The following is a 24,113-nucleotide window of genomic DNA, read 5'->3' on the forward strand; positions in this document are numbered from 1 at the left end:
GGAAGGGGAGGGGAAGTGGAGGGGGAAGGGGAGGGGAAGGGGAGAGGAGGGGGAGGGGAAGGGGGAGAGGAGGGGGAGGGGAAGAGGAAGGGAAGGGGGAGGGGAAGAGGAAGGGAAGGGGGAGGGGAAAGAGGAAGAGGAGGGGGAGGGGAAGAGGAAGGGGAGGGGAGGGGAAGAGGAGGTGGAGGGAAGAGGAAGGGAGGGGAGGGGAAGAGGAAGGGGAGGGGGAGGGAAAGGGGAGGGGAGGGGGAAGGGAGGTGGGGTCGGTGGTGCTCTGTGTGACGATGCCCTCCCCCCCCAGGCCCCGCCCCCAGCTCTGGGTCCTCCCTCTCTTTGTTGGGGGCGTACACGGACAGCGACAGTGACTGAGGAGGAGCTGCCCCCGCCCCACTGCGCCCCACAGCGGTGTGGGGTCCTTGTGGGGGGGCAGTGGGGCGGCCGTGTCCGTGGGGCAATGAATAAATGGGGGTGGATGTAAATCAATGGGGCGCGTTGGAGCTCATTGTGTGGGTCCGCTGTGGGTCTGACCCTCCCCCCCACACCGCGTCGTGGTGGAGTGTTCCGTGTCACGTGGGGGGGGGGGGGAGGGGCACAAATGGGGCTGGGGGATTGGGGGTGGGGGTGGGGTTGGGAATCGGGTCCAGGCTTCGGTTTGGGACCGGATGCAGACCCCGCCCCATATCCCACTGCGCCCACGGGACCCGATCCGTCCGTGGGTCCCACCCCGCCCCATTCCTATGGGGCGCTCCGGTTCGGCCAGAACTACATTTCCCAGCGCGCCCCGCGCCCGCCCGGCACTTCCCAGCAAGCCCCACCCCTTCCTCCCCCTCATTGGTCGCATCCCACCAAGCCCCGCCTCCTCCTTCCCCTCATTGGTCGCGGCCCGCGGTCGGACTACGCTTCCCGCCATTCCCGCGCTTTGGGTTTTAGGGGGGGGGGGGGGGGCCGCTCCCTTTTGTTGGTAGCGGTATGGCCGAGCAGGTGGGGCGGGTGTGGGGATGGGGAGGGGGGCGGGTGGGGAGGGGGTGTGGGGGGATGGGGAGGGGGATGGAGGGGGGGGGGAGGGGGGGGTTGGGGGGGGGGGGCAGGGCTCCGGGCAGCGCCCCGAGGGCGCTGCCCGGAGCTCTGCCCCCCCCCCCCAACCCCCCCCTCCCCCCCAACTCCGTTTGCCCTGCCGTGTGGGGCTGAGCTGGGGGTGGGGGGTCTGTGGGGTGGGGGGTGGGGGTCTGCAGGTGGGCGCTGACCCCCCTCCCCCCCAGGAATCGCTCCGGAAAATCATCACCACTTTGGCAGTGAAGAATGAGGAGATCCAGAACTTCATCGACGCGCTGCGGCAGATGCTGCACAACGTGGAGGTTGGGGGGGGGGGTTAGGATTTATTTTGGGGGGGGGTCGTCGCGCTGCGCCCCCTCCCCCTTAATTCCCCCCCCCCCTATTAGGAGAACTCGTCCCGGGTGCAGCGCGATCTGGAGGAGGAGTTCCGCTCTCTGTACGCGGTGCTGGACGCGCTGAAGGACGCCATGCTGCTGCAGATCAAGCAGGAGCGCGCCAGCCGCACCTACGAGCTGCAGGTGGACCCCTCCCCCCCCGCCCCCCATCCCCCTCCCTAAAATCCCCCCACCCCTAAAATCCCCCCACCCCCCAACACGCGTCCCCCCCCCCTCTTTAGGCGCAGTTGTCCGCGTGCACCAAAGCGCTCGAGAGCTCCGAGGAGCTGCTGGAGGCGGCCAACCACACCATGGCGGCGGCGGACAGCCGCGACTTCCCACAGGTGCCCCCTCCCCACATCGCCCCCCGACCCCCCGTCACACCCCCCCCCCCCCCCCCCGCCCCATATCGGTCAGCCCCCGTTTCTGTGTCGCTCTGTGCCGCCCCCCCCCCCCCACACCGCTCTGTGCCGCTCTCTCTGTGCTGCGCTCTTCGCTGCTCTATGGGGCAGTGGGGTTTTGTTGGGGGGCGGTGGCCGGGATGTGGGGTGAAGGGCGGAAGCGCCGTGGGGCGCAGATGTGGGGGTGCTGTGCTGCGTGGCATGCGGTGCTGCGGGGTGTGGGTACTGCTGTGGGGCAGATGGGCACGCTGTGGGGCAGGAGGGGTGCTGTGGGGTTGCAGAGACGCTGTGGGGCACTGGGGCAGATGGGTATGCTGCAGGGCAGGGATGCTGTGGGGCAGTGGGGCTGTGGGGATGCTATGGGGCGGCAGTGGGGCTGTGGGGACGCTATGGGGCAGTAGTGGGGCTGTGGGATCGCTATGGGGCAGCAGTGGGGCTGTGGGGACGCTATGGGGCAGCAGTGGGGCTGTGGGGCAGCAGTTGGGCTGTGGGGACACTATGTGGCAGCAGTGGGGATGCTATGGCGCGGCAGTGGGGCTGTGGGGACGCTATGGGGCAGCAGTGGGGATGCTATGGGTCAGCAGCGGGGCTGTGGGGACGCTATGGGGCAGCAGTGGGGATGCTATGGTGCGGCAGTGGGGCTGTGGGGACGCTATGGGGGCGGCAGTGGGGCTGTGTGGACGCTATGGGGCAGCAGTGGGGATGCTATGGGGCGGCAGTGGGGCTGTGTGGACGCTATGGGGCAGCAGTGGGGATGCTATGGGGCGGCAGTGGGGCTGTGGGGACGCTATGGGGCAGCCGCGGTCTCACACTGCATCTCTCCGCTGCCGCCGCTCTCACCGCTCTCCTCTTTCCGCGCTGTCCAGGCCGCCAAACAGATCAAGGATAGGTACGGTCCCCCCGGTGCCCCCACTGCCCCACAGCGCCCCATAGATCCCCCCCCACAACCCCCCGCCCCGCGGTGACGCCGCTGTCCCCGCAGTGTGACCATGGCCGCCGCGTTCCGGCTGTCGCTGAAGGCCAAAGTGAGCGACGCCATGAGCCACCTGATGGTGGACTTCGCGCAGGAGCGCCGCGTGCTGCAGAGCATCGCCTTCCTGCCCGGTGCGCCGCGTGTGGGGCGCACCTGTGGGTCTGGGGGGTGCACTTATGGGGAGCACCTGTGGGTCTGGGGTGCACTTATGGGGCGCACTTGTGGGTCTGGGGGCCGTGACGTGCCCCCTCCCGCAGTGCCGGGTACCCCCGAGATCGACGTGGGGCGGTCCCTCGTGGCCGATAACTGCGTGCTGCTGCAGTGGAGGGTCCCCGACAGCCACAGCAAAATCGATCACTACGACCTCGAGTACCGCAGGACCAACTGCGACGGACCGCCCCGCGCCAGAGAGGAGCAGCCCTGGATGGTGGTGGAGGGCATCCGCGGCACCGAGTACACCCTGACCGGTGGGGCAGAGGGGCTGTGGGGCAGAGGGGATGTGGGGCTGTGTGGCTTTGGGGACGTGGAACATGGGGGCTGTGTGGCAGTGGGACTATAGGGCCATGGGGCTATGGGGCACTGTGGGGTTGTGGGGCGATGGGGCCGTGGCACTGTGGGCTGTGAGACCATGGGGTTGTGGGGTAATAGGGCAGTGGGCCGTGGGGCTGTGGGGCTGTTTGGCCATGGGGCACTGGGCACGTAGAACTGTGGGGCTGTGGGGTAATAGGGCAGTGGGGCCTTGTAGCAATGGAGCTGTGGGGCGCTGTGGGGCTGTGGGGCGCTGTGGGGCCGTGGGTCCGCCGCAGTCTGTGACGGAGCGGTGTCCGTAGGGCTGAAGTTCGATATGAAGTTCATGAATTTCCGCGTGCGCGCGTGCAACAAAGCCGTGGCCGGGGAGTTCTCGGAGCCCATCACACTGGAGACGCGAGGTGGGGCGGTGTGTGGGGCGGTGCTGTGGGGTGGTGCTGTGGGGCAGGTGTGGGGCAGTGTGGGGCAGTGCTGTGGAGCAGTGCTGTGGGGCAGGTGTGGGGTGGTGTGGGGCAGTGCTGCAGAGCGGTGCTGTAGGGCAGTGTGGGGCAGTGCTGTGCGGCAGTGCTGTGAGGCAGTGCTGTGAGGCGGTGTGTGGGGCAGTGCTGTGGAGCGGTGCTGTGGGCGGTGGTGTGGGGCAGTGTGGGGCGGCGGTGTGGGGCAGTGTTGTGGGGTGGTGCTGTGGGGCAGTATGGGGCAGTGCTGTGAGGTGGTGTGTGGGGCGGTGTGGGGCAGTGCTGTGGAGCGGTGCTGTGTGGCGGTGTGGGGCAGTGCTCTGAGATGGTGTGGGGGGCGGTGCTGTGGGGCGGTGTGGGGCAGTGCTCTGAGATGGTGTGGGGGGCGGTGCTGTGGGGCGGTGTGGGGCAGTGCGGCTCGGCGCTGACGGCGGCTGTGGGGCAGCGTTCATGTTCCGGTTGGACGCCAGCACGTGCCATCAGAACCTGCGCGTGGACGACTTCAGCGCGGAGTGGGACGGCACCGGGGGCAAAGTGACGGACGTCAAAAAGGACGGGAAGGGGCGCACCGCGTCGCCGGCCAACTCCCCCGCCAGGTAACGCCGCGCGCCCCACAGCTGCCCCACATAAACCCCACACCCACCCCATAGCTGCCCCGCAGCACTGCCCACCCCATCTGTCCCTCCGCCCCATAGGGCCGTGCCGTCTCCCAAGCGGACACCTCTGGGCCGTGCGGGCAGAGACCGCTTCACAGCCGAATCCTACACCGTCCTGGGTGAGAACTGCGGGGCCGGAGGTTATGGGGCAGAGGTTATGGGGTGGAGGTTGCGGGACAGGAATTAGGGAGCTGAGGTTATGGGGTAGAAGTTACGTGGTGGAGGTTATGGGGTGGAGGTTACGGGGCTGAGGTTATGGGGCCAGGGCTATGGGCTGGAAGTTATGGGCCGAGGTTATGGGGTGGACGTTATAGGGCGGAGGTTATGGGGCTGAGGTTATAGGGTGGAGGTTAAGGGGCCGGGGTTATGGGGTGGAGCTTAAGGGGCCGGGGCTATGGGGTGGAAGTTATGGGGTCGAGGTTATGGGGTGGAGGTTAAGGGGCTGGGGCTATGGGGCCGGGGCTATGGGGCGGAGGTTATGGGGCGGAGGTTAAGGGGCCGAGGTTATGGGTGGAGGTTATGGCGTGGAGGTTATGGGGTGGAAGTTATGGGGCCGAGGTTATGGGGCCGGGCTCTGGGGCTCCGCAGGGGACACGTGCATCGACGGCGATGAGCACTACTGGGAGGTGCGCTACGATCCGGACAGCAAAGCGTTCGGGGTGGGCGTGGCGTACCGCAGCCTGGGCCGCTTCGAGCAGTTGGGGCGGACGGCGGCGTCGTGGTGCGTGCACCTCAACAATTGGCTGCAGCTCAGCTTCAGCGCCAAGCACAACAACAAGGCCAAGGCGCTCGACGTGCCCGCGCCGGAGCGCATCGGCGTCTACTGCAACTTCCACGAGGGTGGGGCCCGCTGTGGGGCACGGGGTTATGGGGGGGGGGGGTTATGGAGAGGGAGGGTTAGGGGGTGGAGGGGGTTATGGGGTGGGGGTTATGGAGAGGGAGGGTTAGGGGGTGTGGGGGTTATGGGGTGAGGGGTTAGGGGGTGGAGGGTTGGGGGGTTATGGGGTGGGGGATTAGAGGGGTTATGGGGGTGGGTTAGGGGGTGGGGGTTATGGAGAGGGAGGGTTAGGGGGTGGGGGGGGTTAGGGGGTGTGGGGGTTAGGGGTGTTGGGGTTATGGGGGGTGGTTATAGGGGAGTGTTATGGAGTGGGGGGGTTAGGGGGTGGGGGGTTATGGGGTGAGGGGTTAGGGGTGGAGGGTTGGGGGGTTATGGGGAGGGGGGTTAGGGGGGTTACGGGGGGGGTTAGGGGGTGGGGGTTATGGAGAGGGAGGGTTATGGGGTGGAGGGGGTTATGGGGTGGGGGTTATGGAGAGGGAGGGTTAGGGGGTGGGGGGGGCTAGGGGGTGTGGGGGTTAGGGGTGTTGGGTTATGGGGGGTGGTTATGGGGGAGTGTTATGGAGTGGGGGGGTTAGGGGTGGGGGAGGTTATGGGGTGGGGGGTTTGGTGCCCCGTGGGTGTCATTGTGTGGGCTGTACATGTGTGTGGATGTGTTTCTTGCGTGCCCCACATGTGTGCCTCTGTGCCCCACATATGCCCCACGTGGGCCCCTATGTGTGCCCATACATGTGCCTGTGCCCCACACATGCCTGTGTGCCCCACATGCGCCCCATGTGTCCCTATGTATGCTCCACGCGCCCCACATGTGCCTTTTTGCCCCACACGTCCCCGTGCCCCACACGTCCCCGTGCCCCACACGTCCCCGTGCCCCACAGGCCTGCTGTCGTTCTACAACGCGCACTCCAAGCAGCTGCTGCACACCTTCAGGGCGCGGTTCACGCAGCCCGTGCTGCCCGCCTTCATGGTAAGGGGGGGCTCGGTGGGGCGGGGGGGGGCTCGGTGGGGCGGGGGGCTCGGTGGGGCGGGGGGGGCTCGGTGGGGCGGGGGGGCTCGGTGGGGCGGTGGGGGGCTCGGTGGGGCGGGGGCTCCCATCGCCGCGCTGTGCCCCCCAGGTGTGGTGCGGCAGTTTCCAGGTGTCCTCGGGGCTGCAGGTTCCCAGCGCCGTTAAATGCCTCCAGAAGCGCGGCAGCGCCGGCAGTGCACCGTGACCCCCCCGCGGGGACCCCCGCCCCACGGAGCGCCCCCCCCCCGCTTACACTGTCCTCGCTATGGGGCGGGGGGGGGGGGGGCGGCCCCATGTGACGGAGGGGGGGTGTGTGCAGATGTGACGGTCTGTCCCCTCCCCTCCCCTCCCCCCCCCAGTTTCCTCCCCCACCACGCGCCGCTCCCCCCCCCATGTCACGTGTCCCCCCACGCGCGGGCACGGGGCGGGGCTCACTGCCCCCACGCCCCCCCCCCCGCAGCCAGCAGCTTCCGGCCTTAATAAAGAGGGACAGCGGAGCGCGGCGGAGTGCGGGGATGTGCGGGGGGGGGAGGGGCGGATTTATTTGTAAGGACCAAAGGACCCCCCCCCCCCCCCCCCCCCAATAAACACCACATCCCCCCCGCCCCCCCCGCAGCTCTGATCCCGATCCCATAAATCTTCGCCGTTCCGCCCCACAGACCCCCCCCATTCACAGCCCCATCCTTTGGGGGCCGACCCCCCCCCCCCCCCCCCGGTCCCATCTGTGGGGCTGCCCCACCCCACAGCGTTCCCAACCCCACCACTGCGGGGGGGGGGATCGTGATTCGGAGCGTGGATCCCACCCCATGGATCCCACCCCATAGGGGCACAGTGTCCGTGGGGTCGCACCCATCTGCGCCCCACAGCGCTCAAAGAGACCCCGCCCCACAGAGCCCCCCCACCCGGGGCCGCTCGATCCCCACGTGACGCATCGGCTGTGGGGGGGGGGGGGGCACCCATGGGTGCCGCGGTGCCGCCCCGAGTCACGTGATATCACCCCGATCCGTGCCCCCCCAACCCCGGGACCGCGGTCCCAACCCCCACCCCCGGGACGCCCACCCCGGGACGCCCGTCCTTCCGGCCCCACCCGCGGACCCCCCCCCACCGCTCTCATCCCACGTGAACCCACCCGTGACCACTCCCCCTCCACCTGCTGTTCTCGGCCCCTCCCCACGCAGCCCCGCCCACCACAGATTGCGGGGGGCCACGCGAGAACCACCCCCCCCCCCCCCAGCACCGCACGATCGGGGGCGGAGCGCGCGGGGCCGCGCAGTCACGTGGGAACGACGCGGGTGGGGCGGGGGGGGCACGGCGTGGGAGCATGGCAGGTACGGGTAAAGGCACCGGGGCGGGAGTGGGGCGGGGGGACCCACCCCTGCGCGGGGGCACCGCGCCCCATATCATCGCCCCACGGCCCCGGACCCCCACGGCCCCATTTCCTTTTGTCCGCGCATCCCCACGCCCCACCCCCCGGACCCCGCCCCCCTCCAGCCCCACATCCCCTTATCCTCATCACCCCATAACCCCACGGCCCCACCCCACACCCCCACATCTCTGTGTCCCCGCGCCCCACACCCCCGGACCCCGCCCCCCCGCATCCCTGTACCCCCACGGCCCCATATCCTTTTGTCTGCATCCCCGCCCCCATATCCCCGTACCCCCATATCCCCCCCCCTCTGCCGGGTTTGGGGGGGGGGGGGTGGGGTTTATGGGGCCGCCCCACTCGGGGTGGGGGTGACGCGGGCGCCGTTCTCACCGCCCCACAGCGGCGGGGGCCGCGTCCCCGAGTGGGGATGAGTGCGTGGAGGAGGAGGAGGAGGAGGAGGAGGAGGAAGAGCCGGGCAGCGCGGGGGGGGCGGCGCGGGGGAGGGGCGTCACTCTGCGCGCGCTGCTCCGCGATGGGGTCCTACAGCCGGGACACGGAGTGCTCGCCATATATTACCTGGTGCGTGGGGGGCGTGGGGGGGCGTGGGGGAGGGGCGGGACATCTGTGGGGCATTCATGGGGCGTTTATGGGACGCGCGTGGACATGTGGGGGCGTTTATGGGATGTGGATGGGGACGTTCGTGAGGCAAGGATGGTGTTACCTGTGGGACACGGGTGGGGCGTTTATGGGATGTGGATGGGGCAGCGATGGATGTCTATGGGGCAGCGATGGGATGTCTATGGGGCAGCGATGGGATGTCTATGGGGCAGCGATGGGATGTGGATGGGGCAGCGATGGGATGTCTATGGGGCAGCGATGGGATGTCTATGGGGCAGCGATGGGATGTGGATGGGGCAGCGATGGGATGTCTATGGGGCAGCGATGGGATGTCTATGGGGCAGCGATGGGATGTCTATGGGCAGCGATGGGATGTGGATGGGGCAGCGATGGGATGTCTATGGGGCAGCGATGGGATGTCTATGGGGCAGCGATGGGATGTCTATGGGGCAGCGATGGGATGTGGATGGGGACATCTGTGGGACACGGGTGGGGACAGTGGGGCCGCAGCATCGGCTCCGCCGTTCCGAGCCCTCCCCCCCCTCCCCCCCCCACCCCCCCCGCAGGGGAAGAAGTTCGTGGGGGACCTCTGTGCGGACGGGGCGATCACGTGGTCGGGCTCGGGGCAGCGCTTCCGGTCCCCCAGCGCGTGGGCGGCGCAGTGCAAGCGCTCGGTGCAGCCGGGCCGGAAGTCGGGCTGCGGGTGGGCGTCCGTGCGCTACAGGGGGCAGCGCCTCGACCGCCTCAAAACTCTATGGCTGCGGGAGCGCGCGCGGCGGGTGCGTGCGGGGTCACGACGGCGGGAGCGGGGGGAGGCGCTTCCGGTCCCTTGGGGGGTCCTCGTGGTGCCCCAGAGGAGTTTGGGGGGTTCCTGTGGTGGATATGGGTGTCCCCGTGGAGGTGGCGTGGGGAGTCGGGGTGACCCCGGTGAGGTCCTTTATGGGGTCCCCACGGGTGTCCCCAAGGAGGTGCTTCAAGACCCCACGGGGGTCCCCAAGAGGATGACGTAGGGCCTTGGGGTGACCCCAGTGGGGTGGGGTTCCCGCGGGTGTCCCCAAGGAGGGACTTTGGGGTGTCCCTATGGCACCTATGGGTGTCCCCGTAGAGGTGCCTCAGGTCCCATGGGTGGCCCCAAGGTGGTGATGTGGGGTCTTGGGGTGACCCCAATGAGGTGGGGTTCCCACGGGTGTCCCCAAGGAGGGACTTTGCGGTGTCCCTGCGGAGGTCCCTGAGGTCTCTATGGATGTCCCCATGGAGGTGACATTGGGTCTCAGGGCGACCCCGATGAGGTCCTTTATGGGGTTCCCCCCCAATGTTCCCATGGGGTGGGGACATGGGGTGGGCGCAGCCCTCACCCCATGGCGGTGCCCTCAGGCGCTGCCCAGCGAGGGCGAGGAGGAAGAGCTGCCCGAGGAGGAGGAGGAGGGGAGGGGGGACAGCGGGGCCCCCCCAGCGGAGCCCACGGACGGGAGGAGCAGGAAACAGCGGGACACAGCGTGACCGAGCAGAGTGCGGGGACACCACGGGGTGTGGGGACACCATGGGGTGTGGGGCCACCACGGGGTGCGGGGACACCACGGGGTGCGGGGACACCACGAGGTGTGGGGACACCATGGGGTGTGGGGCCACCACGGGGTGCGGGGACACCACGGGGTGCGGGGACACCACGGGGTGCGGGGACACCATGGGGTGTGGGGACACCACGGGGTGTGGGGACACCACGGGGTGCGGGGACAGTGGCAGCAATGGGGCTGGGGGATGGGATAGGGCGGGGGAATGGGGTGAGGGGGGGGAAGGGATAGGGTGGGTAATGGGGGGGGAATGGGGTGAGAGGGGGAATGGTGGTAGGGTGGGTGTAATAGAGATGGGGGGGTAATGGGGTGGGGGGGTTCTGGGGGAGGTCATGGGGTGCTGTGCACTTCTGAGCAGAGCTGCCCCCCCCGGGGAAGATTCTGGAAAGCAGAGCCCGCGCGCCCGTCCGTTACTGCGCTCTGGGTACGCGCGATGCCGCCAGGTAGGGGTGACCCCACTGCCCCACGTCCGCCCGTGGGGGTGCAGGGCCGTGGCAGTGGGGCGGTGTTGCAGGAGCCCACGGACGCTGGTGGAGGTGACGCCGTTCGCGGCCGTGCACAAGTTCCAGCCCTTCCACGTGGCCGTGTCCAGCAATGTGCTGCTGCTGCTGGTGCGTGCCCCCCCCGCGGCGCCCCGGGGGTCTCTGTCGGGACCCCCTCTGCACACTCTGCCTTTCCCTGTAGGATTTCCACAGCCACCTGACGCGCAGTGAGGTGGTGGGGTACCTGGGGGGCCGCTGGGACACCGACACGCAGCGTAGGCAGTGGGGGGAAGGGGGGGTGGTCCCGCAGCCCCCGGCAGAGCCCCCCCAGCCCCACGTCCCCGCAGTGCTGACGGTGCTGCGCGCGTTCCCGTGCCGGAGCCGCCTGGGCGACGCTGAGGCTGCGGGCGCGGTGGAGGAGGAGGTGATGCCCCCCTGCCCCCCTCCCCCCGCCCCGTGCCCCCCCCGGTGGTCTCACAGTGCCCGCAGATCTGTCACAGCCTGTTCCTGCGTGGGCTGTCCCTGGTGGGCTGGTACCACAGCCATCCCTTCGGCCCCGCGCTGCCGTCCCTGCACGACATCGACGCGCAGATGGATTACCAGCTCAAGCTGCAGGGCAGCGGCAACGGCTTCCAGCCCTGCCTGGCCCTCATCTGCGGTAACCACCCCCCCGACCCCCCCGGGGGGCACAGGGCCGCCCCCCCCCCCCCCCCACAGCCCCTCCTGTCCTCGCAGGGCCGTACTATCACGGTAACCCCGGCGTGGAGTCCAAGATCGCGCCCTTCTGGGTGATGCCACCGCCGGAGGTGAGCGGTCCCTGTCCCCCCCTCCCCCCCCGGGGGGCGGTGCTGATGGGTGCCCCCTCTGCTCCAGCAACGGCCCAACGATTACGGCATCCCCATGGACGTGGAGGTGGTTTACATCCAGGACGGCTTCCTCACCAACGACGTGCTGCAGGAGATGGTGAGCGTGGGGCACGGCCCCCCCCACGTCACTGCCGCCCGGAGGGGGTCGGCCGTGGGGGGGCGGGGCAGGAGCGCCCCCCCCAGCGCAGCCCCCCCCCCCCCCAGACGCTGCTGGTGGAGTTCTACAGAGGCGCCCCGGACCTGGTGAAGTTCCAGGAGCTGTGGAGCCCGGACCGCACGTACCTGGACAAGCTGAAGGTGGGGGGCACAGCTCAGCCCCCCCATCGCACCCAGCAACCCCCGGTGGATTTTATTGCTCCGTGGGGCGGAGCTGAGCCCCACGCCCCTCCCGCAGGGCTCCCTGGCCTCCCGCAGCCCCAAGGAGCAGAGCTTCGCCCACATCCTGGAGCAGATCTACGGCCTGCTGCGGCACAGCGGCTGAGCGGGGCAGTGCTGGGGGGCACTGCGGACCCCGGCAGCAGCTGTGGGGGGGGGGGCGGTCCCAACGCTTTCACAGTGATAACAAAGCAAAGGGAAATAAACGGGACATGGCAGCGCCGTGCCCCACACTCGGGGGTGTGTGTGTGTGTGTGTGTGTGTGTGTGTCTGAGCCGCGCTCAGCGCTGCGTTACTCGGAGCCCACGGAGGACAGGAGCCGCGTGGCCCCCCCGTGCCCCGTCCCCCCCGTGCCCCGTCCCCCCCGGTGCTCAGCCCGCGCTCAGTGAGTGCAGCACAGCGTCGCTTTGTATTAAAAATAGATCTATTTGTGGGGCCGCGCTCAGTAGCGGCGGGCGAAGTGGGGCGCGCCCGCTCTGCCGGGCCGCTCCTGCCCCCCCCCCCCCGGGATCGCCGCGCTGTGCCCCGCGTGGCTCTGCTGAGCGCCCGCAGCTCCACGCCTGCGAAGGAGAGCAGCGTCGGGAGCCCGCCCCACGGCCCCGCGTGGGTTGGACTGCAGTCCTGCGCGGCCCCACGTCCTTACCCTGGCGGCCCTCCCCGGTGCGGTGCGTGGCCCGGCCCGGGCTGAGCGGGAGCGCCTCGATCACCACCTGAGGGGGGGACAGAGGGGAAAGGATAGGAAAGGTGGGGAGGAGCAAGGCCACTGCGCTCCTGGCAGGAAGGCCAGCTGCCCCACGCTGCCCCACACCGCCCCACACCTCTGCGCTCTCCCAGCAGTGCTGCTGAGCTCCGTGGGCTCTGAGTCCCGCCGGGAGCCGTCGATAGAAGAGCGCGGCCGCACCGCTAAGCAGCAAGAGTACCTTGCCATCTCTCATGATCCCGTCCCATCACTCCAGCCACATTTCCCTGCCATGAGCGCTCTTGGTGCCCCTCTAACCTCCGACCATCATCTCCCCAGCCACGGCCATCACTTAAAGAAATAAAACAAAGCCTTCTGGGCGCGTCCCTTATGGGTCCAGCAGCGCAGGAGGCGTGAGAGGAGCCCGGCTGCTGCTCCGCCTGACTCTGACTCGCACAGGAACCACCCCGGGCAGCTCAGCCCCCCCCACAAACCCCCGCAGGACGCTCACAGCCCCGGACCCCCACGCTGTGACGGAGGTGCTGAGGGAGCCAGGAGCTCCCGCACCGCAGCCGTGGCCCTGAAGCCGCGGGGCAGCAGCAGCGTGGCACTAACCGGGTCTGCGGGGGGATCCCTCTGCCTTCGTTCATCCTCCGCTCGGAGCCGTATCCGCCCCACGCATCGCGGGAGTCCCGCGCGTGGCGCTCGGGGCCGTGCCGCTCCTCGGGGTAATGCTGGAAGGGAACGGGGGATGCTCAGGACTCGTCCTGCCCGCCTTCCCAGCACCGCGCCTCCTCGGAGGTCAGCGTCAGTGTCGGGTTGGATCCGCCTCAGAGGAAGAAGCTCCGCTGCAGCTGCAGGAGGTCCTCCTGCCCCACACGGCCCAGCACCGCACGCTGCCCGCTGCCCCCCCACAGCGGCGCCACGAGCTCCTCAGCCCCGGCAGCACTTCCACTTCAGGCCCGTAACGCTGCGCGGCAGCGCTGGGGTGTGCCTACAAGTGGCTGTGACTGTGACCCACCTGCCCGTCGCGCTCTGGTATTCCTCTTGAACCATCTCTTCTGGAAGGGAAAAAGAGCTGCGGTTAAACACGGCCGCAGCCCTGGGGTTGGTGTGAAGCTTTGGAAGGTGCTGAGAACGGCAGCATCTGTTGGGCTGCTGCATGCTGAGCTCCGCTTTCAGTGGGCACGCACACGGAGACCAAAGTGAGAGCCACGGCACCGAGCGACGCGGGCGGCGGTGCCAAGGCCAGCCCTGCACACGCGAACCTGGCAGCGTCACCGACGGGCACTGCAGTGCCACAGCCGCTGCCCACCTGTCCAGGCCGTGCTCCTGGTAGCGGCCGCGCTCCCTGTGGTCGAAGTCGTGGAAGCGCTCCTGGCGAACGAAGTCGGAGTGGTATCGGTCGTCCAGCGCCAAACGCTTCGGCTCCGGCCAGTACGGCTCGTCCCTCCTGGCGGTGAGAACGCGCCTCGAGCACCGCCCTCACCGCCCCACGTCACACCGCCCTCACCTCCCCACGTCACACCGCCCTCACCGCCCCACGTCACACCGCGCTCGGCCCAACCGTCCTAACTGCCCTGATTTGTGATTGACCTCGGGACTGGTGCCAGCAGCACAGGAGGAGCGCGTGCTGGCACCATCCTGCTTCACGCCACAGTCAGAGCAGACCTCAGCTCGACCACCGCTGAGCCGCGGCCCCCCGGGGACGGGGCCCCCACCCCGGGCAGCCCCACCCGAGCACCCTCTCTCTGCACAAAGAGATTCTGCTTCATTTCCAATCCGACCCTCCTCCAGCACAAGCAATCCGTGCAGGACTTCTATCCTCAGCGATTCCTCCCAAGGAAACGCTCCATGACTCTTCCAAAGCCTCCACTACGGAGCCGAGCAATCACACAGCACCTCCAGCAGTCGGTGGGCTCTGCAGGAGCACCCCCCGCCCCACGGAGCCGTTACCTGCCGTCGTCGTACGGCCTCCGCATGGCCGAGCGCCGCTCCTGCTCGTAGCGCAGCTGCTCGTGCTGCCGCCGCAGCTCTTCCCTCTCGCGCTGGATGCGCTCCTGCTCCCTCCTCCTCTCCTGCTCGATGTGCATGCGCTCCCTCTCCAGCCTCTCCCTCTCCATCCGCTCCCTGTCCAGGCGCTGCCTCTGGAACTCCAGGCGCTCGCGCTCCCTCTGCAGCCGCTGCCGCTCGTCCCGCTCGTGCAGGGCCTGCAGGCGCTGCTCGCGCTCCCGCCGCTCCCTCTCCCTGATGGAAGGGCACACACCTCAGCCCAGCACCGTCTGCTCACCTCCGCACCACAGCCAGCAGGGCTCCGGCGGGAGGGAAGCAGCCCCTGCTCCGCGCTGGGCCGAGTTCCCGTAGGAGAGCTCCGACCAAGAACGGATTCAGAGGGCTTTAACAGCCCCCAGGGAGAGCACTGCTATGGACGTTGGCTGTGGCTGAGCAGAGCTGTCCCCACCACGGCTGCCTCAGAACCTGAAGCTCAGGGATGCCCGGCTTCGGTAACAAAGGCCCCCACGGCACTGCCACCCCAGGGGTTGGTCCTGGGGCCCATCTTGTTTAATGTCTTTACTGACAACCTGGATTAGGGGATCGAGCGTACCCTGTCAGTTTGCAGGTGACACCGAGTTGGGAGGATGTGTCAAACTGCCTGAGGGTAGGGAGGCCCTTCAGAGGGATCTGGATAGGCTGAACAGCTGGGCTGAGCAAAATGGGATGAGGTTCAATAAGACCAAGTGCCGGGTCCTGCACTTTGGCCACAATAACCCCATGCAATGCTATAGGCTTGGGGCAGAATGGCTTGAAGAATGGAGAGAGGAAAAGGACCTGGGGGTGTTGGTTGATGCTCGGCTCAACATGAGCCGGCAGTGTGCCCAGGTGGCCAAGAAGGCCAACAGCATCCTGGCCTGTATTAGAAATAGTGTAGCCAGCAGGAGCAGGGAGGTGATCATCCCCCTGTACTCAGCTCTGGTACGGCCGCACCTCGAGTACTGTGTTCAGTTTTGGGCCCCTCACTACAAGAAGGACATTGAGGCCCTGGAGCGTGTTCAGAGAAGGGCAACAAAACTGGGGAGGGGTCTGGAGCACAGGGCTGTGAGGAGCGGCTGAGGGAGCTGGGATGGTTTGGGTGGAGAAGAGGAGGCTCAGGGGAGAGCTCATCACAGCCTACAGCTTCCTCAAGGGAGGCTGTGGTGAGGAGGGGTCGGCCTCTTCTCCCAGCTAATTAATGACAGCATGAGAGGCAATGGCCACAAGCTGCACCAGGGAAAATTTAGATTGGATCTGAGGAAAAACTTCTCTGAAAGAGCGGTCGGACGCTGGAACGGCTCTGCCCAGGGAAGGGGTGCAGTCATCATCCCTAGAGCTGCTCGAGGAGCACCTGGACGAGGTGCAGTGGGATATGACGGAGCAGCTCAGCGGGTAGGGATGGTGGCAGGAGGATGGTTGGGCTGTACGATCTCGTAGGTCCTTTCCAACCTCGTGTTTCTATGATTCTATGACATCAGTTTGAGCAACAGCTCAGCATCACAGGGACCCCCCAGCAGTGCCCCCCCCCAGCAGTGCCCCCTCAGCCGAATCAGAACTCACCGGCGCCGCTCCGTTTCCCGGATCTCCCGCTCCCTCTGCCGCTGCCGCTCCCGCTCGCGCTGCTCTTTGATTTTATCAAATGATAAGATATCTTGCTTCTCTTTGCTCTCGGATTTGCGGTCCTGGCTCTTGGTGCTCTGAGTTGAATCAAAGCAATACGACGTTAGCTGAACACCGAGCAGTGTGAGCTGCAAAGCAGAGTGCCCACTTCACGGTGACCCAGAGCCGAGCACCGCAGCTCCCCTGAGCTAACACGGGAATCCCATGGAGAAGGGCAAGAGCCCAGGGCTGGGCTGGAGCTTCCAGCAGGAGTAAGTGCACGTAAGTATTAGAGGCACATGACCTCGTGCTGGTGGCACCCGATGCCCCACTGCAAAGGTCAGCCCCGGAATGTATCACCCCAACACCATCATCAGATTACACTCGTGCTTCCTCAGCCACAGCCACGCACAGAGCGGGGCAGCAGCACTCAGCTCAGGGCACAGCCAGCACTGCTCTGCTTCGTGCAGAGCCCCAGGACAGCGGCTCGCCAGGCACACAGCCCCCAGCCCACACTGCCCTCCCCCCCCAGCCCACGCTGCCCCCCTCCCCCCCCAGCCCACGCTGCCCCCAGCCACGTCCACCGACGCTCAGGCAGCTGTGCTTTACCCTCTCTTTGGAAGCAGACGTCTTGACGCTGATGACGGGTTCTCCTTTGGATTTATCCATTACCACCGTCCTTTCAGTTCCTCGACTTGCTGGAAAGCAAAGGTGCCCAGGAGTTAATGATGCTCCAGTTGTTCAGAAACCTCGCAAGGATTTCAGACCATCCAGATGTTACGGAGTCATTCAGCATGGCTCTTAGATGACTTATGCAGGGTATCCAGGAGCCCGGCAGCTCAGGCGCCGCCCCGTTTCAGAGGAGCCCTTTCTGGCAGGGATAGTGGTTATGGGAAAGCAAACTGCGTTTGTTTTTATGTCTGCAGAGCAGACTTGTGCCAGTGCTGAAGTGCAAGCTTCCCAGTGCTGCTCACGCTGCTCTGCTACGCTCCAAGGACAACACCTGTAAGCACACCTGATTTGCTGGCCCGGGGCCGGTCGCAGGGCGCGGCCTTCTGCTCCTCTTTCCCCTCTCTCTCATCCTTGGAATCTCTTTCCGATTTCTTCGCATCGTCTTTCTTTTCGGCCTTCTCCTCCTTTTTAACACCAACAGACCTACAGGGAAACTTTGCTTTAGTAGCACATCTGACAAGCAGCACGAAGTAACCACTCCTGCTGACCAAGTCAAACAAAAAAAGCACTGCAAACCCATTTCCACGCTGCTGAGCAGCGGCACCGCGCCAGGCCCCACCTGAACACGCCAGGGCTGCCTCAAGCGGGCAGCTACGGACCCCCTCAGGAGGGCGAGTGCTGCAGGTCTGCTCCCCAGGGAGAAGGGGCTCCCCCCGCTGCAGGCTGAGCTCCTCCAGAAGAGGAGCTTTAACAAACACTCGTGTGGCCGACAGGAGACCAGCCTGTGGCTCCCGTCCCGGGTCTGTGGTTACGTTATGAGGAGCAGAGTGCCCCGTCCAAAAAGAGCAGACCACTCAGAAAACGAAGTGTGGGAACACCGCTTACTGATCGCTCAGACCAACCAGCGGGAAGGCAGGCCAGCTCAGGCACACACCCGCTGAGCTGGGAGGAGCTCTGGGACCACCACCGAGCAGAGCAGGTGAGAATCGGATCAGAGGACAATACTTTGATCAAAGAAAACATTGGTCTATATAAACAAAACCGCCGCGTTTTGTTACAGGACCCTAAAGCTCTCCCTGTTTTAAGAGGGCCAATGGAGATGCACTCGTGGCCGTTTTTTCCCTGTACGACTCCCACTCCAGACGCAGTACAGCAGCGAAGCGGGGCCGCCCGCACTCTGCCCCTGTGTCACATGGCTGTGACCAGGGGTGGGCTCCAAGCACAGGAAATGATGCCCTGCAAAGCGAACACACGGAACACTTTACTTCTCAGATCTGGAGTCTGCAGAGTGGTGCCTGTCTTTCTCCTTGCGTGCTTCGCCTTCCTTTCTGTCCGAAGGCTTTTTCCCAGCTGGTTCATTTTTTGCCTACAATTTCAGCAAGAGGTGTTTTAAGAACAAAACACAGGCACTAAGGCCCCACCTTTCTCTCCAACTTCCAGCCACGCGAGAGCGACCGCCGACCTTTTCCACAGAAATCATCTTGCCGTGCAGCTCTGTCCTGTGCAGGTGGCTGATGCACTTGGTGGCCTCCTCGGACGTGGACATGGTCACGAAGCCGTAGCAGCGCGCGCCGGGGCTGCGGGCGTTCGTCACCACTTTTGCTCCCACCACCTGGAGGGGAAACAAAGGCAGGTCGCCTCAATCCCTGCGCTTCCGGGAGGTGAGCGGCTCTGCTCTCCGGTGACCGCAGTGCCTCCTCACTTCAGCGGGACACAGCCCTTGGAAAATGGGCCGCATAAAAAGTACACTCAGGAGACATCTGTACGGTGCTGAGCAGGACGCTAGCGCCGAGATACTTATGTAGGAAAACAGCATCGCCCATCTGTCCCTTCGTACAAGGCATCTCTGCTGGTTTCTCCTCACAGATCAGGTGAGAGTGCAGAGGCAAGCTCGTGGTGACGCCAACAGCACACCCGGAGCAGCAGGAGGAGGGGAGGTGCTCTTGGACTGAGCTCCCACCACGAGTGGGGCACTCACACCCACAGCTGCCTTACTTTCAGAGCAGCTGCACAGGGATCCTCTAAAACCACGACTTCCCTTTGTGCCATCACACGGCTCCTTTCAGATCACATTTTCAACGGAGCACAGGAAAAGCTGAGCGCTCAGCGCGCCAAGAAATCAACTACCCGAGGCTGCACAGCCACCACGCACCTTGCCATACTTGCTGAAAAGATTCTTCAAGTCCGTCGCTCTCGTGGAGGATGAGAGACCGCTGACCCACAGATTCCTGCCAGAACCACCGCCTGCACGGCCTGGAGGGAAAGAGCCAAGCAGGACCAGCTGAGGACACGGAGCCCCTCCTGCCCCAGCACTGCGAGAACTCTGCTGCTTCCAAACCATTTCCTCTACTCAAAATCAGCAGACAAGCAGCGCTGCTCAGCAATTCACATCTGAACTGCACACCCGAAGAGCCCCAGCGAGCACCCAGCAACACAGTGCTCCCAGCTACCCATCACTCCCGAGAGAGCCACGAAGCGCTGGCACAAAAGCTGTTTTCAGTTTACATTCTTTTACAACAGGGAAAAAAAAAATCAACCCATACCTTTCTCGTCTTTGGGAGCTTGCTTTGTATCTCTGTCCTCCTCAACAGAGCTAAAGACAAAACAACACATCGTTCAACCAAGCGTAGGACGGAGCCCGGCCAGACTGCACACGAGAACTGAATACCTACCAGGAAAAACTACTCGAGAAATAAAAGGTACCACTGCAAATTTTTGGAGGAGTGACTGCAAATATGGGACTCGGATACTTAAGAAGACAATTAGTTCTGTTTGGCAGAAGACAGAAATCGGAGTAATTTAAGGAAACAACCGCTGAAGGTTGAGGAAGGGAAGGGATCAAAGCCTCTGTGCTTAGAAACGAAACCAAGTGCGCACAAGGAGAACTAAAAGCCATTCCTTAGGAACAGCGGCCGTTTCAGCAGGCGTGGCGGCCCACTGAAGGAAACAGCTTATTGGCATCACTTAACGACCCGTGACAAAAGATAGCATCTGGTCTAGAACGGAGAAAAAACAAACCTCTTTTTCTGATCACCGCCCTCACTGGCTGAGGACTCTTTAGTAGCAGGGGATTCCTCTGCATTAGCTCTGTCTTCTGCTTTCTTGCCATCTTCTTTGCTATCTTTGCCTTCGGGACCTGCGCCTCTCTCCGCTGTTTCCCCACTAGAGGCTTCCAGGCCTTGGCAGCGCTTGCTACTCTGATCGCTTACGCTCTCTACTCCTACAGAGTCAGAGTCCAGCTTCTCTTCCTCTAGTGTCTGTTCACTTCTCTCCCCTTTTGCTACCACTAAACGCTTTGCCTCCTTCCTTGCCATAGCTTGGGCCGACTTGCTGTCCAAATCTAAAGCATCTTCCTCCGACTGAGCGGCACCAAGAGCGTCCTCTTCCTCTGCCAGCCTCTTGCCTGGCACCACGTTACTTGCTTCCTGTGCATGGGGCTGCTCCGCTTCGGAGGTTTCTTCGTTAAGGAGCTCAGATTTACAAGTTTCCCCCAAAATGTCGAGTATTTTCTCATTTTCTACGGATTTAACAGGAATAGAATGGCACAAGGTTTAATCACCAGGGAAATACAGCAATCACAAACGTGGAACTGGCATGGCTGCCACACTAACACCAAGAGAACGGCTAAGCTACACAGAGATTGGAAAGCCCTCGTGTACACAGTTACAGCACTACGCTCACTGCACTCTGACACACCACCGCATCAGCCCTCACACGTTAACAGGGAAAAGGCCCCCCCAGACTTAACAGACACCTCCTGGCCCATCCTCGCTCCTCTTCGTGGAATCGTTCCGCTGTTTCTTGAGTTCGCTTCCGCCGTCTGAGACGCAGAACTGAGCGCAGCAAAGCACTGAGAGTTCAACTTCCAGTTTCCAGTGGCTCTTTCAGCACAGTCCAACGTGAAGTTCGGCTTCTTCTGATGGCGGACGAGTGTTTGCAGTCCAGAATACACACACGGTCCGTAGGCTGGCCGTGGCAGCGCTCCATTCCTCCTTTCAAAGTCCGCTCCCTGCGTCCTGCTCTGCCCCACAGCCTCCTGTGCCCTGCACGCCTCTGTCTGCCACAGAGCTACAGTACAGTGTGATATCACAAGATCTGTTTTAGGCTCAGAACCTCCGTGTGCGCTCAGGCTCGCTCTTTAACTCCGTGGGCTCTACAGAACTTTGTCTGCACGTTAAGCACACGTTTCCAAACAGTGTCATCCACAGATCTGGTGATATGACCGGGTTTCCAATCTCTATGACCCTGCATCACCTGGATTCTCCATCATAACAACGTACACTACAGTAAGGAACTTAAAAGTCAACAGGGATACAAAAAAGATTAAATGTAGAACTGAACTGTCTCAAAGCCCTGGATTTTGTGGGTTTTTTTTGTTTTGTTTTGCTTTTTGTTTTAATTTTTTTAAAGACAGTACCTGGCTCCAAAGGCAGCTCTTCAATTTCCTGTGGGGAAGGGGGAAGAGAAACGTCAGTACTCAACAGAAGGCCAAGAAGCAATCCAGCATGGAGCACAGCCTGCTCCCCAGCCACGGGAGCCCAGCTCTGAAAGCACTCCACAGACTCATCGCAAGACACTGCTTTCTGAGGTTTCCATCCTCTAGAGGTCCGCCCGACACACGTTACAGCATTTCATCCGTGCAGAACAGCCCGCAATTTACCTTTATTTCTATTAATTCAGATGAAGTGGCATCAAAAGCGTTCCCAGCGTCTTCAACCTCCACCTGCAGACAGAGAACACCGTTATCTGTCAAACCGTGGCACTGCAAGTGAAACCGGGTGAGGAATCCAAGGCTGGAAGCGACGCTCGCTGCCAAGCGACACGACACAGGAGTCCCTCGTGCCCAGAGAAGCACTGAGGTCACGCAGTGAGCGAGGCTGCCACGGCGCTGAGGGCCTCAGCACCTCTGAAATACAGGCTGCCTCCCAAAGCTCTGTTAAGAACACCCACTCTTACTGCAGCGTTTCTTTTGCTCCTTATGGCAAATGGAGAACGGAGAACGAAGTCTCAGTGAGCAGAGAACTTTGTGTTGAGAAAGGGCTGCAGGAGTTCACCCAGACTCTGCTCCTCCCCTCACTGAAAAACCCCATTTCCTCGGTGCTCACACTGCGTGGGGTGGGGGAATGCTGGAGGACAGAGCCGAGTTTACTTCTGTAACCTTCAACGTTGGGAGGGGAGAAAACGTCCCCGCCCGGGAAGCTTGCAGAGCAGGCTGACAGCTGCCCAGCTCAGCCCCGATGGCACACAAATCACCAACGCCTCGTGGTGTGCTTCAGGAGGAGCACACATGAAATGAAAGCCATCCCCCAGCCCAAACGAGTAATGCTGTGAACCTGGGCCAACAGGCGCACAGACCGGGAAAGCCAACCTAAAAATAATGGCAGAGCTTAAGTCCCTACAAGGCCAGGCCTTGGCAGAGCATACTGAGTTACATGCACGCTGCGCGAGCAAAGCACGCAAGGACTGCAGCCCTACCCCCCTCTACGTAGAGGAGGTACGACAGCGAGAACCGAGGGATCAGGGGATGCACTCAGCTCCAAACATGACTGAAGTACTGTTCCCCAGGCTACACACGATGTACATCGACGTGCGGCGCGTACAAAAACCACCAAAGCACTTAAAAACAAACCAAGGACGGCGATTTCCCCGGGTATGCAAAGGAATAAAAGCAGTGATGAAGAGGAACCAGAAGAGCTTCAGCTACTCCTCAGCTACTGCCCCACTACTGCATTAGTGAAACAAAACGAACCAGGCAAACGTAACACGGAAAGGCTCTGATTCCACACGCATCGGACACGCGTACCATCAGGACTGCTATTCCTCCCGATTCTTCTCTACTTTCTGAACATGGAGGGGATGCCCCCACGCCGCCCGCAGCACAGTCTGCACGCTGCTCTGGAAGTTCTTCCACTTCTGCCTCAGCATTTTCTTTACTATCCGACAGCGAGTCAAGAATATTATCAGCACCGTAATCCTCTCCGCAATCCACAGCATTGCCATTGTCTATTTCAGCTTCATCTAACACACTAATATCCATCATGTCGATATCTTGCAAGTTATCCAAACTGGCTTCCATGTCCTCCTGCGAAAAGGAAAGAAGTACATGTAAGAGCCCGCGCGGCTCCGGAGCAGCGCTGCTATCTGTGCCTTTCCAGCACAGCTCTGTGTACCTGTCCGTCTCCAGAGTCCTCTTCCAGGCCGTTGTCCTCAGCTCCCTCCTCATCCGCTCTACGTCCTAACGACATCAGTTGTTAGCATACTAAAAGTTATGAGTGCATGTCTGCCAAGCTATCTCCATCTCTACGGGAGTTCAGATCGCTTGGTTTTCCACTCTTTCCTCATTTCCCAGAGCTGTTTTAATGCTAGAAGTGCACCGAGTACGGTCTGACACAGGTTTTGAGCAGCACCACCACGCAGCCCTTACACCTGACTGATAGAAATGGCACTTATTTATCTCAAATGTTCCTTTCCTCAGCGGTGCTCAGGGAAAAAAAAAACCCCACAAAAACAATGGGAGGAAAAAGCCAAGGGAAGCTGCCAGTGCCCGAAGCCAGCGGGCACCGGGACGTGAGGGGCTGGGCAGTGCTGCCAGGGTTTAACCGAGCACGAGGAAGGGCAAATTGAGGGGGGGAATATAAGATCCCGGTTCTGGGATGAAAGCCATCAGAAAACCCAGAGGAGAGGAGGAGAACCCCCCCCCCCCCCCCACCTTTGCTGCCTCTTTTCGGCGTTCTCTTGACAGCGCTGTCCGACATCAGCGGAATCTCGTCGGGATTGCCGCCCTCCTCCTCGATGGCCTAAAGGGGGAGCACAGCGCGGGGGTGGGGGGAGGGGCACAGGGCCGGGCTGCGGGGCTCTACCCGCCGCAGAACGGCTCCACAAAGCGACAGCGGAGCAGCACGAACACTGCACAGCCGCACAGCGACACAACGACACAACGACACAACGACACAACAACACAACCCCACGGCGCCGAGCACAGCGGCGCGGCGCAGTTTGGCGCCATTTTCCTCACAGCGCCGCGCACGCGCAGAGGGATCGCGCCCCCCCCCCCCCCCCCGGGGCCGCGCCGCTCTCACCTTCCGGAGCCGCTCGCTCAGGACGCTCTTGTTCCCCCCGCTGTCCAAACTGCGGCGCTTCAGCTCGGCCCGCAGGTCGATGACGCGCAGCTCGCTCAGCCGCCGCGTTTCGGGCTCCGAGCTCGGCGTGGCGCAGCCGCTCGGGGGGACGTGCTCGCCCTGCGCGGCCGCTGAGTGACTCTCCGCCATGGGGCCGTCGTTCCGGCTGAAAGCGGCGGGGCGAAAGCAGCGGCGCGGGGACGACACAAAATGGAGGCGAAAGCGCTGCGAGGAGGGAGAGCGCGCAGCCCGCACGCGCGCAGAACCCGCAGCCCCGACGGAGGGGCGACGCGCACGCGCAGAGCCGGCGCCGCCCGCTCCGGAAGCGCGCACGCGCAGTAACGCCGCCGGCCCTCACCGCGCACGCGCAGTAGCGCTTCAGGCGGCGCCGCGCAGGCGCAGTGCAGCCCGGGGCTCGGGAGCGTGCGCGGGGCCCCGCGTGCCGCCCCACGAGC

The 24,113-nt window shown here is 63.9% G+C and overlaps 3 protein-coding genes across 3 annotated transcripts; 2 read left to right on the forward strand and 1 right to left on the reverse strand.

Moving 5' to 3' along the window:
• Positions 1-969: 969 nt before the first annotated feature.
• Positions 970-6,486, forward strand: FSD1 (fibronectin type III and SPRY domain containing 1). Its single transcript, XM_065747409.1, has 13 exons — positions 970-981; positions 1,260-1,355; positions 1,440-1,571; positions 1,670-1,771; positions 2,695-2,717; positions 2,811-2,932; positions 3,059-3,268; positions 3,632-3,730; positions 4,230-4,380; positions 4,480-4,559; positions 5,029-5,280; positions 6,154-6,242; positions 6,391-6,486. Exons 1-13 carry the CDS (start codon positions 970-972, stop codon positions 6,484-6,486), a joined length of 1,464 nt encoding a protein of 487 aa, XP_065603481.1.
• Positions 6,487-7,577: 1,091 nt separating this feature from the next.
• MPND (MPN domain containing) lies at positions 7,578-11,678 on the forward strand. Its single transcript, XM_065747313.1, has 13 exons — positions 7,578-7,609; positions 8,048-8,226; positions 8,832-9,044; positions 9,640-9,761; positions 10,229-10,279; positions 10,351-10,447; positions 10,521-10,593; positions 10,666-10,742; positions 10,808-10,976; positions 11,054-11,124; positions 11,192-11,281; positions 11,389-11,481; positions 11,579-11,678. The coding sequence occupies exons 1-13, from the start codon at positions 7,603-7,605 to the stop codon at positions 11,663-11,665; spliced, it is 1,329 nt and encodes a 442-aa protein (XP_065603385.1). The 5' UTR covers positions 7,578-7,602; the 3' UTR covers positions 11,666-11,678.
• Positions 11,679-12,183: 505 nt separating this feature from the next.
• Positions 12,184-23,832, reverse strand: LOC136055561 (scaffold attachment factor B2-like). Its single transcript, XM_065747360.1, has 20 exons — positions 23,620-23,832; positions 23,250-23,337; positions 22,711-22,775; positions 22,344-22,622; positions 21,201-21,263; positions 20,958-20,985; positions 19,559-20,057; positions 19,084-19,133; positions 18,693-18,793; positions 18,003-18,152; positions 17,806-17,906; positions 16,884-17,023; positions 16,478-16,566; positions 15,830-15,966; positions 14,195-14,485; positions 13,554-13,691; positions 13,260-13,299; positions 12,854-12,972; positions 12,480-12,589; positions 12,184-12,269 (listed from the first exon to the last, which is right to left on the reverse strand). The coding sequence occupies exons 1-20, from the start codon at positions 23,806-23,808 to the stop codon at positions 12,199-12,201; spliced, it is 2,748 nt and encodes a 915-aa protein (XP_065603432.1). The 5' UTR covers positions 23,809-23,832; the 3' UTR covers positions 12,184-12,198.
• Positions 23,833-24,113: the final 281 nt, after the last annotated feature.

Source organism: Cyrtonyx montezumae, unplaced genomic scaffold (genome assembly GCF_038088225.1).
Source record: "Cyrtonyx montezumae isolate F1298 unplaced genomic scaffold, pur_monq_1.0 scaffold_44, whole genome shotgun sequence".
NCBI classification, from domain to species: Eukaryota; Metazoa; Chordata; class Aves; order Galliformes; family Odontophoridae; genus Cyrtonyx; species Cyrtonyx montezumae.

Excerpts from the sequence above, each read along its gene's own strand:
- LOC136055561 (XM_065747360.1), bottom strand. The coding sequence starts at position 23,808 with ATGGCGGAGAGTCACTCAGCGGCCGCGCAGGGCGAGCACGTCCCCCCG. Across the intron at positions 22,623-22,710 it reads AGGACTCTGGAGACGGACAG|GAGGACATGGAAGCCAGTTT; the intron begins GTACACAGAGCT and ends TCCTTTTCGCAG. Across the intron at positions 12,270-12,479 it reads GGATCATGAGAGATGGCAAG|GTGGTGATCGAGGCGCTCCC; the intron begins GTACTCTTGCTG and ends TCCCCCCCTCAG.
- MPND (XM_065747313.1), top strand. Across the intron at positions 9,762-10,228 it reads AGGAAACAGCGGGACACAGC|AGCCCGCGCGCCCGTCCGTT; the intron begins GTGACCGAGCAG and ends TCTGGAAAGCAG. Across the intron at positions 10,743-10,807 it reads CGGGCGCGGTGGAGGAGGAG|ATCTGTCACAGCCTGTTCCT; the intron begins GTGATGCCCCCC and ends CAGTGCCCGCAG.
- FSD1 (XM_065747409.1), top strand. Across the intron at positions 1,356-1,439 it reads AGATGCTGCACAACGTGGAG|GAGAACTCGTCCCGGGTGCA; the intron begins GTTGGGGGGGGG and ends CCCCCCTATTAG. Across the intron at positions 3,269-3,631 it reads CACCGAGTACACCCTGACCG|GGCTGAAGTTCGATATGAAG; the intron begins GTGGGGCAGAGG and ends CGGTGTCCGTAG.